The following is an 18,988-nucleotide window of genomic DNA, read 5'->3' as shown; positions in this document are numbered from 1 at the left end:
GAGGTTCATTCTTAACCTCTTTCCTGAATTTGGGGAGTCTCAGCCACCTTACATGTCTTCAGGAAAGGAAATTGCAACTGCTAGGTCCTTTTCTTGAAGTTTAGGTGAAGAAAGTTATCCAGGGAGAAGTCTGTACTCTCAAGTCGGCTTAAATGATTGGGGAAACTTGACCCGCAAGCATAGTGTAGAATTTCTGTCAGTAGTAATGATCAGATCAGATCAGAAGCTCAGTCGTGTCCGACTCTTTGCGACCCCATGAATCGCAGCATGCCAGGCCTCCCTGTCCAATACCAACTCCCTGAGTTCACTGAGACTCACGTCCATCGTAGTAATGATAATGAGGCTAATTATTGTTGACGGATCTTTGCGCTTTGGGTTTTGATCAGCAATACCTTTTGGGAGATCCTTAAAGCGTCCCAGCTGATTTTGGGAAATTCATGGCCCGTGGGTACGTGGGGTAGGTGAATGAAGCGGTTACAAGATAATTGTGAAATTGACTTTCCCATTAGAAATAAGAAATTTCTGAGTTATTCTATGAAGAATGGTTAATGTGACAGGTATTAAGCTTGCTTTCTCTACAAAGCATGAGCTAGTTGATCCCCAATGGAATTTTATAGGATTTCCTGCATTAAATAGTAGGTTGGACTAAATGTCTAAGTACTCGCCTAATTGAAATGTTAATATAATAATGAAATTCACTGTAGGACTTGCAACAAACCGCCCATACTACATTTTCCCATAACAGACGTCTTTTATGTTCAAAAGGATAGTGTCCTAGACATTTCCTTTTACTTGTACTTTGGGAAGGCTTGCACCAGTGGTAGGAATTTGTTGTTTAATATTTTTCAATTTATCATTAGCCCTCATAATCATAGATGTCCCAAAGAACTCCTCATAGAGCTTATATTTTGAAAAACTCGTATCATGAACGTTTTAAATGGCATTCCTTCTGGGAAGTGGGGCTTCCCCGGTGGCTCAGAAGGTAAAGCATCTGCCTGTGATGCTGGAGACCTGGATTCCATCCCTGGGTCGGGAAAATCCCCTGGAAAAGGAAATGGCAACCTACTGTAGTATTCTTGCCTGGAAGATCCCGTGGATGGAGGAACCTGGTAGGCTACAGTCCATAGGGTCTCAGAGAGTCCGACACAACTGAGCGACTTCACTTTCTGGGAAGTTGTTTTTTTTTTTTGTTTTTTTCTGTAATAGGAATTCTGCTATGCCCTTGCTCTCTTAATTTTTACCTCTTTTCGCCAGTGATCATTGTGATAAGCTTTCCAGAAGAAACCTAGAAGGTTTCTTCTGGATAAAGGAGATTGGATGGCTTCTAATTTCATGCTTGTGCTACAGTGGTTTTGTATGTGTTATGCTTTAGATTTCAGAAGAAGAAGGTGGAAGCTTCCTTTTCTAAGATAGTTCTGAGCAGAGGAATGGATAACCGGTACCTGGTATTAGCAGTCGATATTGTACAGAGTGAAGAAGGAAACCATGAAAAGCACCTAATCATCACTGCTTCCCAGTCGCTAGAATATAAAGAACTGTGTATCCTTAGGAATGACTGGTAATTTTTGTGTGACTTTGAGCAATGATGTGGCAGAAGCTTAATGGTACTGTCTTAAAAACTAACATGTGGGCTTGTGTGGATGTTGCAATAATTTAATTGTTAATAAAGAGAATAGATATGAACTCAGATTAAATCTGCAAAAATTGTGCATCTCAGGTCCCTTATTCCAAAACTTGATTTTCATTGTCATTTGAAAATCAAGTACAAGGGGACTTATTACATTACTACTTCCTATTTCCCAGTACTTTCTGGGATTGCAGCTTAAAAACTCATTTAATTCTCACTAAGGGCAAAATTAGTCATAAGAACATCCTTAGACTCTGAATTTCGCTACTTGAGCAATGTATGGTATGTGAGGGGTGAGGGGGAGATGCAGAGGTGAAGGTCTGACTTTGTCTAGGTTGCAACTTTGATGGTTTGAACTAGATAAATATGATTTTGTTCTTGGTATATTGGGTTTGGCATCATGCCTCAGGACTTACAGAAGCTGTAGACATAAGTTTTACAGAATGAGAGAATCATTAAGAATGAGAGAATTATTATTATAACAACCTCATTGATACTTGGAGCTATATGTTACACTATTAATGATTTGATAGTTTTTGCAGTAGGTGATGCAAGACCCCAAAATTTAGAAATTATTTCTTTACATAAAATACTCGTTTATTTTTAAAGCCCCTTAACATGTTTAAATGTAGGAATCTAAATTTTGTGTACCTTATTTTTAGGTGCTCTGTACCAGTAGAGCCAGGGGACATCATTCATTTGGAAGGAGACTGCATATCCAATACTTGGATAATAGATGAAGATTTTGGATATTTGATTCTATATCCCGACATGCTGATTTCTGGCACAAGCATAGCCAGTAGTATTCGATGCATGAGAAGAGCTGTTCTGAGTGAAACATTCAGGGTGAATAATATTAACAGCCAATGTTTCTACAGGGTCTTAAGAGTTTACAGAGCACTTTTACACTCTTACTTAATCCTCCTAAAATCTTGTGAGTAGATGGTATTAATCAGCTGCATTTTACATTTTACAGACAAGGAACATCAGGCTCAGAGAAGTTAAGTGACTTGTCCAGAGTTACTATAGCTAGTAGATGGCGAGGCTAGGAGTCAAGGCCAGTACCCTAAGAATCCTTTGAATCTTATTTAACATTTAATAAAATAAGCAATTCTAATATAAGATAAATAATTTAAGTGATAAAATTTTTAATTTAATACATCTGGGTATTTCCAAACTTGGCTTCATGTGATTCTCAGTGAAAGTAAATATGACAGTCTCTTTTAAAGATATTATAATGGAAATTTTAAAACATACAAAAAGAGATGGTTATTATAAACTCCCATGTACCCATTTTGTTGTTCTTAAAGACTGTATTTTGCAACTTAAAACTACTTTGCAAATTAAAGCTGAGGATTTAAAAAACATATAAGTACAATATCTTTATCATACCTGATAAAATTACCAGTAATTCCTTAAGTTAATCTAATTCTCAGTTTATCTCTTAATGTCTTTTGTCAAAAATGTTTTTATTCAGTTTGTTAGCATCAGTATGCAAATGAGATCTTTGTATTGTATTTGGTTGATGTATCTCATAGTTTATTTAATCTATATTCTGCTTTTCACCCACTCCCTTTCAATGCCATTATCTTTGGAAGAACTTGGGTTTTTAATTGTTAAGTTTTTTCTTTCTCTTAGGGTATTCTTTATACAGTTTGTATGTATATAGAAAATAAAATACAGCTAAACAAAAAGAGAAAAAGAAGGAAAAATACCTAAGTAGATTTTCTAATAGTCTTAGTTATCACTTATTTGTAGTTTTTTTTTTTTTAATTGGTTGTTTTCTTCAGCTGTTGGGGGGGTGGTTACTATTAATTTCTGTTTTAACTGCATATTACAAAGCAGACCTGAATACCTTAATCTTTTAAAACTTTATTTTGAAATAATTTTAGACTCACATAGAACTTAAAAAATTAGGACAGGGAATTCCTCTGTAAGTTAATTTTAAAATTACTGATGGGTGTTTTGGTGAACTTAATCTTGTTTTTTGATAGTTTCAAGGGGAGATCCAGGCTAATAAAAGAGTTCATTGAAAAATAGTTTTTGAGTGTCAAGAGCTTGTCAAAATCTCTGCTGTAGGGAATTCCCTGGTGGTCCAATGGTTAGGACACTGCTGGGGCCTGGGTTCAGCCCCGGATTGGGGAACTAGGATCCCACAGCTGGGCAGTGCCACCAAAAAAAAAATCTCTGCTCTGAGTTTATTTTGTGTTTGAGTATTTTACTCACATGAGTTTATAAGCTATGTCTTTATTAACTATTCTATGTGGGTTTATTATAAAGTGAAATTAGAGACAAATTATGTTAAATATTAATATTAGAATATATTGAACTTTTTCCATATAGGTTATTTTTAATTCTTTCAAAATGGAAATACAGTGATTTGAAAAATATCTTACTCATAAAATAATTCAGGTAATTCTAAATTGAAGAAAGTGAAAGCCACCTATAATTTCACTCACCAGAAAAGAATTATTTAATATTTTGGCATTTGTCTCACCAGTGCGCTTTGGCTATGCTAGTTTAATACGTTAGGTAATAAATATAGGATCATGTCCATTGATATGTTGTGAAATAAAATGTTTGTATGACTTTTTTTTTGATAGAGCTCTGATCCAGCCACACGCCAAATGCTGATTGGTACTGTTCTTCATGAAGTATTTCAAAAAGCAGTAAGTGATAGTTTTGCCCCAGAAAAGCTACAAGGACTTGCTTCTCAAACTATTCAAGAAATAAGGCATCTGAAGGAAATGTAAGTAGTTAGGAGAGGAACTCTAGATACAGTTTTGTTATATAACTTCTTCCCTGGCATCTGTAAGATATTTGGCTCTTAGACTATTAAATATGTCAGTATAATACTAGAATGCAGATTTCAGGGTTGTCGTATCCTGCCACAATTCTGTGAAGAGCTTCTGAAATTGCAGAACAGGAATTCTTTGGCTAAAAATATCTAAATTTTCTCTGTATGCACAATAGGCCCCATAGCTGCACTCAGAGAATGGGAACTTTTTGTTTTACTTCTAGAAACATTGTGACAGCCTGAAAATTGTCTGGGGTTGAATATCAGATGGACCTCCTTTCAGATTCTAGCTTTGCCAGGTTTATGACTAAACAAGTTACTGAAAGATTCTGAAAAGGGTGATAATACCTGTTTTGCAGACTTTCTGTGACAGTGGAGATAATGTATGGAAACCCACAAATGGCTAATCATTGGCATCTTATGAGTGACTACCTGCAGAGGGACTGGCATATTCTGTCTTTGTTTTCTCCTTCACTTTTATTGCAGTTCATCTTTTTTTCACAGAAGTGTTTTTATTAGTGCTGATTTTGCTTTCCAGACTAGTTGACATAAACCTACTTCTCCTGATTGTATTTCTATTTATTTCATTGTTTAAATAGGAAAAACGTGTTCCGTAATTCCATACCAATTTACTAATACATACAACCTATTGTCTCTTTCAAAAAGATTTCTTTATATTTTGGCTGTGGTGGCGTGGCTCTTCGTTGCTGCACTTGGGCTTTCTCTAGTTGCAGTGACTAGGGGCTGCTCTTCATTGCGGTTCACGGGCTTCTCATCGCGGTGGCTTTTCTCTTGTGGAACACAGGCTATTGGCGTGCAGGCTTCAGTAGTTGCAGTGCTTGGGCTCAGTTGTTGCAGCTCATGGGCTCCGGAGCTTGCGCTCAGTAGTGGTGCACAGGCTTTGTCGCTCTGTAGCATGTGGGATCTTCCCCGACCAGGGGTCAAACCATTGCACTGCAAGGCAGATTCTCAGCCAGTGGGTCACCAGGGAAGCCCCAACCTATTGTCTTAAAAATGTTTTAAAGAGGACTTCCCTGATGGTCCAGTGGTTTAGAATTCACCTTCCGCTGCAGTGGATGTGGTGGGTTCAATCAATTTTGTCCAATAATGTTCTTTGAAGTGTTTTTTTCCTCTCTAGGACAGGATCCAGTCTGAGAACATTTTTTTTTTTTTGAGAACATTTTTTAAGAAAATATTTGTCTATTAATTTATTTGGCTGTGCCAGGTCTTAGTAGTATCATGCAGGATCTTTAACTGTGGCATGTGGGATCTAGTTCCCTCACCAGGGAACAAATCTGGACCCCTTACATGGGGTGTCTTAGCTGTTGGACCGCTAGGGAAGTCCCCTGGTCTGGGTACATTTAAAGTTTTTATATATACTGTCAGATTGGTCTACATAGACCTTGTCCTGTTTCTTTCTTTCATTTTTTCCTGTTTTATTGAGATGTCAGAAAGTGTGTGTTAGTTGCTCAGTCAGGTCTGACTCTTTGTGACCCCATGGACTGTAACCTGCCAGGCTCCTCTGTCCATGGAATTCTCCAGGCAAGAATACTGGAGTGGATTGCCATTTCTTTCTCCAGGGTATCTTTCCAGCTTCAGGGATTGAACCTGGGTCGCCTTCGTTGCGGACAGATTCTTTACCATCTGAGCCATCAGGGAAGCCCATTGGGATGTCATTGACATATAATATTGTATTAATTTAAGGTATGAAACATAAAGGTTTAATATGTCTGTATATTTCAAAATTCATTTTGCATTTCTGTAGACAATCTATTGGTCCTTGTTTCCCCCACATCCTCACCTATATCATCTTTTATCCACTGGAAGGTGCCAGATTTTAAGCAGCCATTTTCAAACAAATAGCTTTTGCCTTGTGTGGGCTGATTGTGTTTCTCTAGGTCATTTGGGGCACTTTGTGGGCACCTTGGTGTTAGCAATTGCTCCCTGGTTTGAGATATTTCAGTTTTGCCTTCAACCTGAAGTTGGTTTTGTGCTTAGGCCAACCTATCTTGGCAGAGCTAGGGTTACTAATTCTGTCTTTCCTGCTGAACTGGCTCTCCTAGAGGACTGATAGGGCTCTGCTCTGTTAGTTCTGGTAAGCCAGAGTTAGCAGAAACCTAGGAAAGAGGGAGCTTATTAAATTTGATAGCAGAAATGTTGCAGAGTTATATGGTAAATTTGCAGTGTTCTGGAGTCTCAGAGTTTGATGGATATGTTATGGTGCTTTCTTTAGAAGGTGAGAAAATGGTAAGGTTTGTCGTTTGAAAGGAATTTGCAGAGTATTGGTGGTTATGCTAGTACCCAGGTGAACTCAGGGCTGCAGGGAGAAAATAATGCCAATAAATTATTAAAACACAGTGTGAAAATGAAAGTCGCTCAGTTGTGTCCAACTCGTTGGGACCCCATGGACTGTATGGTCCATGGAATTCTTCAGGCCAGAATACTGGAGTGGGTAGCCTTTCCCTTCTCCAGAGGATCTTCCCAACCCAGGGATCGAACCAGGTCTCCCGCATTGTGGCAGATTCTTTACCAGCTGAGCTGCAAGGGAAGCCCAAGAATACTGGAGTGGGTAGCCTATCCCTTCTCCAGCGGGTCTTCCTGACCCAGGAATCGAACCGGGGTCTCCTGCACTGCAGGTGGATTCTTTACCAACTGAGCTATGAGGGAAGTCCCGAAACACAGTGTAGAGGGAGCATGAGGGTTAAGAACTTAAATTCCCAAGCTGGAGCTGTGTGTCCTTTGGAAGTAACTGCTGAGCTTCAGTTTCCTCAGTTCTAAAAAGGGATGACGATAGTAGTATCTCATAGAGAGAGAACGAGGGTTGAAAGTGTTCATGTAAAGCACCTAGAATAGTGCCTGGCCTAGAGTCAGTGCTATGTGAGTATTCACTGTTATCATTTTCATGTCTTGTTGAATTCTTGTCATATGCCAAGTACTTTACATAGGCTGTTTTACTTGATCCTCAAACCAATTTGTGTGGTAGTTATCATCTCACCTTATAGATGAAGAAACTGAGGCTTGGTTAACAATGAGTGGCTCAGGGCTTCCCTGGTGGCTCATTGGTAAAGAATCCACTTGCCAGTGCAGGAGACGCAGGTTTGATCCCTGGTCTGGGCAGACGTGCTGCAGTGCAGCTAAGCCTGTGTACCACAGCTATTGAGCTTGCACTCTAGAGTCTGGGATGCGCAACTCCTGAGCCCTTGTGCCGCAGCTGCTGAAGCCTGTGCGCCCTGGAGCCCGTGCTCTGCAGCATGAGAAGCCACCACAAAGAGAAGCCTGCACACTGCAGCTGGATAGCAGCCCCCGCTTGCTGCAGCTAGAGAAAAGCCCGCTCAGCAATGAAGACCCAGTGCAGCCAAAATAAATTATTTTAAAAAAGAGAGAAACAGTGACTGGCTCAAAGTTATACATTTAGTAAAGATGTGTAAATAAAGAATTAGGATTCAAACCTAAGTGTGATCTGACACAGAAACACGTGTGCTGTTGATATTCTAGAGTAGTTATTAAGGTTGTGATGCTTAAATATAAAGATGGAGCTGGGAGAACCATCAGGGAAGGTGATAGCAATTCTCAGAACTTTTTGCTCTCAGGACCTTGTTAACGCTAAAATATTATTGAGGACCCTAAGAGCTTTTGTTTACTAGGGTTATATCTGTAGATAATTACTGTATTAGAAATGAAAGCTGATGCAGTTTTTAAATATTTATTGATTAATTTAAAATAATAACAGCCCATTCCACATTAACATAAATAAGTTTAATGAAAAATAACTATTTTTGAAAAAAAGTAATGAGACAAGTGACATTGTTTTACATTTTGGCAAATGTTTTAATTTTATAACTTAATACTAGACACCTGGTTTCTTATATCTGTTTCTGCATTCTCTATATTGCTATATTGTGTGTGTGTATGTGGACTCAGAAATCTGCACTGTGTACTCAGGAGAGAACAAGAGCAAAAAGGCAAATAATGTTGTAGAATTATTATGACACAGTTTTGACCTTGCAGGCACCCTGAAAAACTGAGACTAGATTCTGTTAGTCTTTCCTGACTTTTGACCCAAGAAGTTAATAGTCCTACAGATTGTCCTTTGACCTAGTAAGGCTGATGTTCCATTTCTGTTCCCATGGCCTTTTTTCCTCTTTTACATTTCTACTTTCCATTGCTGGGCTTCAGGACCAACAATTATGGTTTATTTTTTTACCCTTGAAGTGTAACTGGGCCCTATTAGACCTGAGATGGTAGGAGTTGGAGCAAATATAAAATTTGATGTCATGTCACTGTTACTTGGATTCTTTTTGTGTATGTGGTAAAATACACATAGCATTAAAAAATCATAATCTTTTATTTTTTACTTTTGGCCATGTGGCATGCAGGATCTTAGTTCCCCTGCAGTGGAAGCACAGAGTCTTACCGCTGGACCACCAGGGAAATCCCCCAAATCACAGTCTTAACCACTTTTAAGGGTAGAGTTCAGTGTCATTAGTACATTGACGTCGTGTAAACGTTACCATCATCCACATCCAGAACTTTTTTGTCTTTCCAAACTGAAACCTTATATCCATTGAACAACTCCTCACTTCCCCCAGTCCCTGGCAGTCACCATCCTTTCTGTCTCTATGAATTTGACTAGTACAGGTACCTCACGTTAAGTGGTCATACAGTATTTTTTGTTATTGGCTTATTCAGGATAATGGCAAGTTTCATATATGTTGTAACATGTATCAGAATTTCTTTCCTATCCAAGGCTAAATAGCATTCCATTGTATCACATTTAATTGACTTTTTGTCATTGATGGGTGCTTGGGTTGCTTATATGAATGTTTTTGTTCTTGTTTACTTTTTTCATATTTAAACTTTCATATTTAATTTTTCTTATTTTGATAGGTATCGCCTAAAATTGAATCAAGATGAAATAAAACAAGAAGTAGAGGAGTATCTTCCTTCATTTTCTAAATGGGCTGGAGATTTCATGCATAAACATACTTCAACTGACTTCCCTCAGATGCAGCTCTCTCTGTAAGAAACCCATTTTTGTGTATATAGTGTTTATGTGTTTAGTCCAGGATTTTATTCAAAATGTTGAATTAAAGCTTTTTAGAGGTCAAGTTGAACTTACCAGGTGGCGCAGTGGTAAAGAATCTGCCTGCCAATGCAGGAGACGCAAGAGATGTGGGTTTGATCCCTGGGTTTGATCCCTGGGTTGGGAAGATCCCCTGGAGTAGGAAATGGCAACCCACTCCAGTATTCTTGCCTGGAAAATTCCATGGACAGAGGAGTCTGGTGGGCTGTAGCCCATGGGGTTGCAAAGAGTCATACACCACTGAGCGCCTGAGCACACACACAGAGATCAAGTCCTGAAAACTAGCCTTTTTGTTTGCTTTCGTTATAAATTGCAGTCCTGAGTATCTTTCTCGGACCAAAAAAAATAATCTAACAAATAGAAAATTCTATTTTCATTTTAGTAAAATTTATAATTTTTGGATGTAGGTATGTTTTTTTTTTAATAAAATTTTCAGTTTGTAAATATTTGGGGGTGTTTCTTAATATCACATGTATTTCTCTGTGTTACTATCATGTATGGACTGTCTCATGTTGATTGCCGTGGATTTGTACTTTATGTTTAAATACTGTGTTTAGCCATTCAATACTGTTTGGCTTTTGGTTGGTTTCTTTTTCTTCTTTTCCTGCTTAAAGTAGCATTGGTATAAATTTGTAGGTAGTCCTTTTTTCCTCCCACTGTTTGCCCGTTTGGCATATATTTATTACAAGCCTAATGGGTGCCAAGTAGTGATCTAGGCACTGGGATCGCAGTAGTGGATAGGAAAAAAAGCTACTGACTTCATGGTGCTTCTGTATTGCTGAACAAGTGAACAGCAAGGTGCCAGATCATGATAAGTGTAATGTAGAATAATGGGGAGGGTAAGAAAAAGGAGTTGAAGGGACATATTTCCGTAGAATGATCATGAAAGGCCTCTAATAAGGTAATGTTGAGCAGGAACCTGGAGAAAATGAAGGAGGGAGCTGTGCAGCTATTTCTATGAAGAGCACTCCAGGCAAAAGCCCTGTGGCTAACGCACCCCTGCCCGTGTGGCTGGAACAGAGTGAGGTGGGAGAGGACAAGCAGCTGTCCGAGAGCCTCTGCAGCCTTGCAGGGCATTGGCTGCCATTCTGATTCCAGGGCCAGATGTGATTTGGCTCCCATGGGAAGCTGTTGCAGGGTTTGCACAGAGGGTTTTGATATCATTTCTTTCTTTCTTTTTTTTTTTTAATAGGCACTGTTTTATTTTTCTTTAAATAGTCATAACTTCCTTTTACATCAATATTCTTCATCTTTTCTCAATATTCTGGATATTTTATATCATGACATTTTGTGATCTGAACTCGTTTTAAGATTTTGAGTCAGAAATCTTGGGGACAGTGAGTTCTCTGGACCAACATGTTTTCTCAAGTTTTCTGTAGTTCAAAGGACAGACTGAGCCTGGTTGTGAATCCCAGTTTTGCCACAGTTTTGCTGTGTAACTTGAGGCAAGTTCCTTTACCTCGCTGTGCTAGTTTCTATATCGATCTGATTTACTTTTGAAAGGATCAGTCTGGTTGCTCTTTTAAGACTATGTTGTAGGATAGGGCAGAGGTTGTGAGACCAATTTGGAGGTTCTTGAAGGAATCCAAAATAGAGATGGTGGTGGTTTAGACCAGAGTGAGAGTTGTGGAAGTAATGAGTATCACTTGGAGTATAGTCAAGTTTTCAAGGTAGAGGTGATAGATTTTGGTGCAAGGTGATGGATTGGGTGCAGGGTATGAGGGGAAGACAAGTCAGTGGTGATTCTAGAGGAGAAAACATGATGAGAGTGGGGTCAAGAGAGAATGGTAGAAGAGAATTTGGAATCAGGGAGTGTAGATGACTGTATTGACAGGTTGTCGTATAAAAGGGTACGTAGAAATGGAATGTTAGCCAGAGGCTTATGTGGGGTTAAGAGAGTTTTGTTTTTGTTTTAAAGATGGGAGATACAGCACATTATATGCCAATGAGAGGAATTCCATAGAGGGCAACATTATTCTTAGAGCTGTGTCATTGAGTAGAAGAGAGGGAATGAGAGTACACAAGTTGAGGCATGGACCTTATGGAGACAGTTATTTCTGTATATTAAAACCTCAGAACTGGACTGCTTTATCCAAGGTACTTGGAAAATGTACAACCTTTTACATATGGCTAGAATCCTTTGAGAATTTTTTAAGTCATTTTAGAAGGTTACCAGCAAAGTTTCAATGTTCTGTGTCTGCTGGTAGGATTTTATTTATTTATATTTAATTATTATAATTATTTATAGTTGAGTGACTTTCAGTATATTCATAGAGTTGTGCAACCATCACCACAATCAATTTGTCAATAGGAAATTTGATATGTGTTTAAAAAGTACTTAGTCATTGTGTTCATTTTGGCAGTACCATACAGGAAAATATGAATGATACAGAGAAGATTATCATGGCCCCTATACAAGGATGGGGCTTCCCTTGTGGCTCAGCTGGTAAAGAATCCACCAGCAATGTGGGAGACCTGGGTTTGATCCCTGGGTTGGGAAGATCCCCTGGAGAAGGGAAAGGCTACCAAATCCACTCTTCTGACCTGGAAAATTCCACGGACTGTATAGTCCATGGGGTCACAAAGAGTCAGACATGACTGAACGACTTTCACTTTACTTTACTTTATACAAGGATGACACATAAACCATTCCATATTTTTATAAAGAATGCATATCACTTTGTTTGTATATCTGAGACTAACACATTTTAAATCAACTGTACGTCAATTAAACACTTAGTGGTTAAAAAAAAACTAAGGCTTATCTTGCTGAATTGGGTGTATTTATCACATTTTTTACTTTTATGTGGTCACAAATTTACAAACCAGGTACTTATCTGAAAAAAAAAGAAAAAACAGCTAGAGTAAATTGGTTAATGTTTCTTGTTTTTATTTTCTTAAAGCATTTATTTATTATTTAATTTTTGGCTGTGCTGGGTCTTTGTTGCTGTGGAGAGCATGTGCAACTCACTGGTTGTGGAGCGTGGGCTCCTTAAATTGCGATGGCTTCTCTTATGGCTGAGTACAACCACTGGAGCACAGGCTCAATAGTTGTGGTACATGGGCTTAGTTACTCTGGGGCATGTGGGATCTTGCTGTATCAGGGATCGAATCTGTGTCTCTTGCACTGCAAGGCAAATTGTTTACCACTGAACCACCAGGGATGCCCCTCTTGTAGTTCTTAAAAATGAATTGATAAATGCTTTGTTCTTTGTTTCTTTGGAGCAGATTGCTCCTGTCTTGCACAGGGGGTGACTCTTGGTGCATCAGTCTTCATTGTGATAATCTGCTAAGTGTTTATCAAACACGGAGAAGGCACTGGCACCCCACGCCAGTACTCTTGCCTGGAGAATCCCATGGATGGAGGAGCTTGGTAGGCTGCAGTCCATGGGGTTGCTAAGGGTTGGACACGACTGAGCGACTTCCCTTTCACTTTTCACTGTCATGCATTGGAGAAGGAAATGGCAACCCACTCCAGTGTTCTTGCCTGGAGAATCCCAGGGACGGGGGAGCCTGGTGGGCTGCCGTATATGGGGTTGCACAGAGTCGGACACGACTGAAGTGACTTAGCAGCAGCAGCAGTTTATTAAACAGTCATTCTTTTCCTGGTTCCGTGGCTTTGTTTTGTAGTGTTTCTGTCATTTTGGTCTCTTGATTTTCTGTAATAATTACAAACTTAATTTTGCTTTTCATCGTTCCTCACTATTTCTTCCTAGTTGTTTTACCTTCCCTCCCTACCTTTCTTTCCTTCCATATTAGAGTCATTCCTTTGTTTTTGAGGCATTTGAATTTGCTTGAGATTTAGAATTGTGGTGGATATCCATTTTATGGTTGCTTTAGGTATTAGCTTTTCTGTCACTGTTATTTTAGCATTTTGTTCACACGTTTTTTCTTTTGGCTAATCATTTTTGCAGTGTCAATAAGCTGCCGTTTTCCTTATAGTCTTATTGACTTATTCATTCAGCAAACATGTATTACATGCTCTATCTGTGCCCCAGATCATTCTAGATGTTACAGGGAGACTAAAGCCCTCCAAGAACTCAGTGTATTGGTGGTAGTTGAAAACGTAGAAGTGGAGGGGGGTTTCTGAGAGAGAACAGCAATCTGCAGAAGGCAGCAGAAGAGGCATAGAACCGTGGGAGGTAACCATGTAAGAGGACACAGGGAGAGGACTTCCCTGGTGGTCCAGTGACTAAGACTCTGAGCTCCTAATGCAGGGGGCCTGGGTTCGATCCCTCCTCAGGGAACTAGATCCCACGTGCTACGACTAAGACCCGGTGAAGCCAGATAAAAATAATAGTAATAAAAAAAAAAGGACACAAGGAAAGAGTAGAATTCATCAAAGGAGGCTTAGGGTGGACCCTCGAGGGATTTGGTAGCTTAGAAACAGTGTGTCATGGAAGGTTAGGAAAGTTTGGGATTCCGAATCATCTTTGATCTGAAAGGGATTTTGTGATTAAGCCTTAGATTTCCAGTAAGGAAAGTGAGGTGGTGTGACATGGTTTTCTGGGGAAAAACGGTGGTAGAGCAAAGTCCAGAATAAGGAATTTCTTGATTCCCAGCTTGGTATTCTGATCTCTGTGTCTTGGTATGAGACTCTTCTTTGTTTCAGTTATTTCTGATAGGGTTTCATGTGTCTGTCTATGAAGCAGGCACTTCTCTGTACTTTAATTTGCATCATTTCCCCAGCAGTTTATAGCTAGTCTTTAAAAAAAAAAAAAAAAAGTCTTTAGGCTTTAGAGCAGAGAACGAGACCCTTAAAAGCTATTTAAAGAGATAACCTTTCTTCTTTATCTTCATGACATTATATTCTCTGCCAAGTGGTTCTCAAAGGAGTTTTACAACATTATGTTGATGAAAAGGAGAGTAGTTACATATAAAGTACTGTCATTTGTTCTACAGATCTAAGTCTAAAACCATATTGCTTCTTTTTCTAGAGGAGTGAATTTTAGTATAGCAACATTAAAAGTTTCATTATCTGTCTTCTATTAAATATATGGGCTTCTCAGGAGGCTGGGTGGTAAAGAAACCACCTGCCAGTGCAGGAGATGTGGGTGCAATCCCTGGGTGAGGAAGACCTCCTGGAGAAGAAAATGACAACCCACTCCAATATTCTTGCCTGGGAAATCCCATGGACAGAGGAACCTGGTGGGTTATAGTCCATAGGGTTGCATATGACATTTGATATTTAATAAAGTTTGTTTTATTTTAGAGACATATATTTAAGTGTGTCATGATCAGATAACTTCTAGTGAGAAAAAAACAGATTAATATTTAAGGAATTTCTGAAAAGTTGTGGCTTCCCCGAATTCTTTGATTGTCCTCTTCTGAGATTGCACAACTATACAAGTTTTCTTGGAGATTATATTTGAAGCATTCTGAAACAGTTTGTAAAAAATTATTGAAGATAGAACTCTTTTTCTTGGAATATTTTCTGATTTATTAAGAAATAGTTGCTTGGGACTTCCCTGGTGATTCAGTGGTTAAGAGTCTTTGCTCCCACCGCAGGCAGCATGGGTTTGACCCCTGGCACGCGGAACTAAGATCCCACATGCAGCGTGGCAAGACCAAAAAGCAAGCAAATAAAAAACACCTGTGAAATTAGTAAAACAAGTCAACTAAATCATGTATTTTGAGAGCAGAATTCTTATACTTTTTAAATCTTGATTTTTATATGATATAAAATGTTTTATTACTAGAAACTTTATCCTTTTCATTTATCCATTTCATTTCCATTAGGTTTAGTATTCAGTTCAGTTCAATCGCTCAGTCGTGTCCGACTCTTTGTGACCCCGTGGACAGCAGCATGCCAGGCCTCCCTGTCCATCACCAATTCCCAGAGTTTATTCAAACTCATGTCCATTTTACTAAATCTAATTCCATTAGACTTAGTATTTTATACAGCTTTGAGTATAAAATAGGATTAATAAAAGATTGCTCTTATCTGGCTTTATTTCTGCAGAATCATTTCCTGCTCTGAAAATGAATAAATGTTAGATAAGAGTACAGGAGGCATTAAAAGTTATTTTCATCTCTTCTGATTCCTTTGACATTCATAAATTCATTTTTTCCCTCCTTCCTGTGCTCTTGCCTTATTTAACAGTTAAGATATTAAAATCAGAACCTCTTTTGTAATACTAAAAAAAATTGGATATTAGTTTTAAATATTGATAGTGGCAGAGGTGTATTCATTTAATGATTAAGTAAAGGATATAATAAGTATAGGAGCACCCAAGCTTCTCCAAGGATTGTCATGGGGATAGTGGGGTAGGGATGATGTGTTGGATGATCAAGCCCCAGATTGCATAGATAATAGGAAAAACAGCTCATCCTTATTCAGTTTAATAGAGTATTACATGAAGACATAGGTCTGTTGTTACCTAGGGTACAACCGCATGCAAGCCATTATATATTAATCTGTTTAATAATTGTATATCAAAATATACAAATTGTCATAGTGGCTCCAGCAATCTAAGTAGTGAGCTTTTTGCAATAATATTGACCTGAGGAAATAAAGCCCTGAATTAGGAAGATTGTCATAGGAATGAACTGAATGGACAGATGATAAATATTAAGAATATTTAAATTATATGAGTTAGACACTGTAGGATTCAAACTTGACTGTGCATCAGAATCACTTGGAGTTTGTTAAATTGCTGGGTCTCACCTATACAATTTCTGAACAAGTTGGTCTGGAATGGGGCCTGAAAATTTGCATTTATGACAGATTCCCTGGGTGATGCCGATGCTACTCATTCAGGAAGCATGCTTTGGGAATCACTGCCATAAAGCTCTATAGACTCGTTCCCATCCTCACATTCCCTGTGTGCAGTAGAGAGTCAATGCTAGCATAAAAGAAATGAGCAAAGTGTTCTAATTAAATTAAATAAAATATTTTATTATTATTTTTTAAATAAAATATTTTAATTAAATGTTTCTATTTAAATTTTTTTCTGTTTTTTTTTTTTTTTTTTAGGCCAAGTGATGGTAGTAACAGTAATTCAACATGTAATATTGAAGTTACAAACTCGCTGGATATTGAAGAAAGCATTTGGTCCCCTAGGTTTGGATTGAAGGGCAAAATCGATGTTACAGTTGGTGTGAAAATACATCGAGGATGTAAAACGAAATATAAGATAATGCCATTGGAACTTAAAACTGGCAAAGAATCAAATTCTATTGAACACCGTAGTCAGGTATAATAAGAAAATTGTCTGAATGTGTAATATGTTTAAATTTTTTAAATGTTTAAAAAGTAGTCTGCTTTATATATTTTGATTTAGTTCAGGTAATTTTTAATTTAACCCAGTGTTTCCTAAATGTAATTTACCACAGAGTTATTATTTTCATGTAACATCTACATAGGATACTCTTTAGGAAACAGCAGTGTAAATTCATTCATTTTTGACTTTTAATCTGATTAAACTGATTTTTATTTAAATGAAATATAGAACTAACTGAATCTTACCATTATGTTAAATTCACGTTTTTTAAAAATCATCTTCTCTTTGGTAAATATAACAATCTTCTGTTGGCCTTCACAATTGCCTGAAATATTATATTAATTATAGTGAGTTAACAAATCAAAATAATTAACATAAAGTTATGTGTTTTTTTCTAATTATTTCTGATCCCTCTGCCAACCTCCACATTAGCAGTCTATGGTATGTCCTAGATGGCACCTGCCTTCAGTACTCTTGCCTAGAAAATCTCATGGACGGAAGAGCCTGGTAGCCTGCAGTCCATGGGGTTGCTAAGAGTTGGACACGACTGAGCGACTTCACTTTCACTTTTCACTTTCATGCACTGGAGAGGAAATGGCAACCCACTCCACTGTTCTTGCCTGGAGAATCCCAGGGACGGGGGAGCCTGGTGGTCTGCTGTTTATGGGGTCGCACAGAGTTGAACACGACTGACGCGACTTAGCAGCAGCAGCAGCAGACACTTTTAAATAAGCAGATAGAAGCTTCCCTGGTGATCCAGTGTTAAGACCCACACTTCAATGCTGGGGCCTTGAGTTCAATACATGGTTGGGGAACTAAGAGCCTACTGAATTGTATAATCAGGGATTAAAGAGATTTTTCTCTTATTAAGTCTTTCTTGTCATTCTTACTTATGTAACAAATACCAAAGGTAGAAAAATTAAATCTCCCCTATTAGAAGACTCAAATATTTCACTTTAGTAAAACAGATATAGCTGAAATTATGAACAAAGACTTGGTTAGATTAAAGCCCTCTTGAGAAAGGAAAATCATGTCACGATACAAGAAAAGTTGTTTTGGAAGTCAAAGATTTGAAGAAATGTGTTCTATATATAATAGAGGCTGAAAGTTTTCACTTGTTTAAGGACATGTTTGATTGAACTCACTTTTGAATGCTAACAGAAGAGAAATATAAAGGCATTTCAGTGTCTAAAGTGGTCTAGATTCCAAGACCTTTTTTCTAAGGCCACTGCTCTAAATTAAAGTGCCTTCAAGACAAACAATATTATTGTATTTAATTCTGTTTAGTTGGAACTTTTATCTTTGCAAGATGAGAAGTTGCAGGAAGAACTTCTAAGAATATAGTTGTATTTGTTGTATTTTTAAAATGAGAAAATTGATTTGAACAAGGCTCAAACAAATATGCTGGTGTGTATATTGCATATTCAGGGTGTAAGAAGCAAGCAGACAGAGAATGATTGTAAATCATTGATATATATATAGGTATTGTGGGTGAGGAAAGATAGATTTCTCATCTTATGGGGTTTGACTTTCTCCACTTTGGTAATGCAGAAAAAGCTTATGTTATAGACTAACTTCATTTAAGGAGGATTTTTATTTTTTAAGTGGGATTATATTCTAAAAATTCATTTCTAAGTTAGAAATTTGGCATTTGAAACGTATTTTCTAAAGGAAAAATATTATATGGAGCTGTGATGTCTAAACCAGCTCACAAAAACCTATTTAACTTGTGAAATAGTTGAATTAAACCTGTGATATAATTGAACTATAATAATGTTGTAAAATTTCATTCCCGCTTCCTTTGATCATTATATGAAGGGAATGTCATTCAGATATTTTTCCCTTTTAATAAATCCCAGAAGCAGAGTCCTCTTCCTTCTGCCTCAGTTCCTGTGTAGGGAAAAATTAACATGGAAGGACCATTAATTTGGATTGACTCTCTTGGTCCACAGCCCCAAGACTCATAAACCTTGTCATTTATGAGTTCATTTTAATTTTTAAACATTTTATTTGGTTACCTATGCTGTATCTTTGGATACCTATACCATATTCTTGGGCTTCCCTAGTGACTCGGATGGTAAAGAATTCATCTACTGGAAACCTGGGTTCAATCCGTGGGTTGGGAGGATCCCCTGGAAGAGGGCATGACAAGCCACTCCACTATTCTTGCCTGGAGAATCCCCTGAAAAGAGGAGCCTGATGGGCTATAGTCCATGTGGTCACAAAGTCCATGGTGGGCTATAGTCCATGGGGATACA

At 38.0% G+C, this 18,988-nt stretch overlaps 1 protein-coding gene across 1 annotated transcript in view; it reads left to right on the top strand.

Annotated features, from left to right (window-relative positions):
- Window positions 1–18,988, top strand: part of DNA2 (DNA replication helicase/nuclease 2) — a 38,416-nt gene that overhangs the window by 448 nt on the left and 18,980 nt on the right. Inside the window, exons 2-6 of the mRNA XM_010852175.1 lie at window positions 1,373–1,558; window positions 2,290–2,473; window positions 4,231–4,376; window positions 9,312–9,443; window positions 16,484–16,703. Of these exons, the coding sequence (XP_010850477.1) occupies window positions 1,373–1,558; window positions 2,290–2,473; window positions 4,231–4,376; window positions 9,312–9,443; window positions 16,484–16,703 (868 nt within the window). The remainder of the gene's footprint in view (window positions 1–1,372; window positions 1,559–2,289; window positions 2,474–4,230; window positions 4,377–9,311; window positions 9,444–16,483; window positions 16,704–18,988) is intronic.

Source organism: Bison bison, unplaced genomic scaffold (genome assembly GCF_000754665.1).
Source record: "Bison bison bison isolate TAMUID 2011002044 unplaced genomic scaffold, Bison_UMD1.0 scf7180017864309, whole genome shotgun sequence".
Lineage (NCBI taxonomy): Eukaryota > Metazoa > Chordata > Mammalia > Artiodactyla > Bovidae > Bison > Bison bison.
This window is presented reverse-complemented; position numbering and strand designations above follow the sequence as displayed.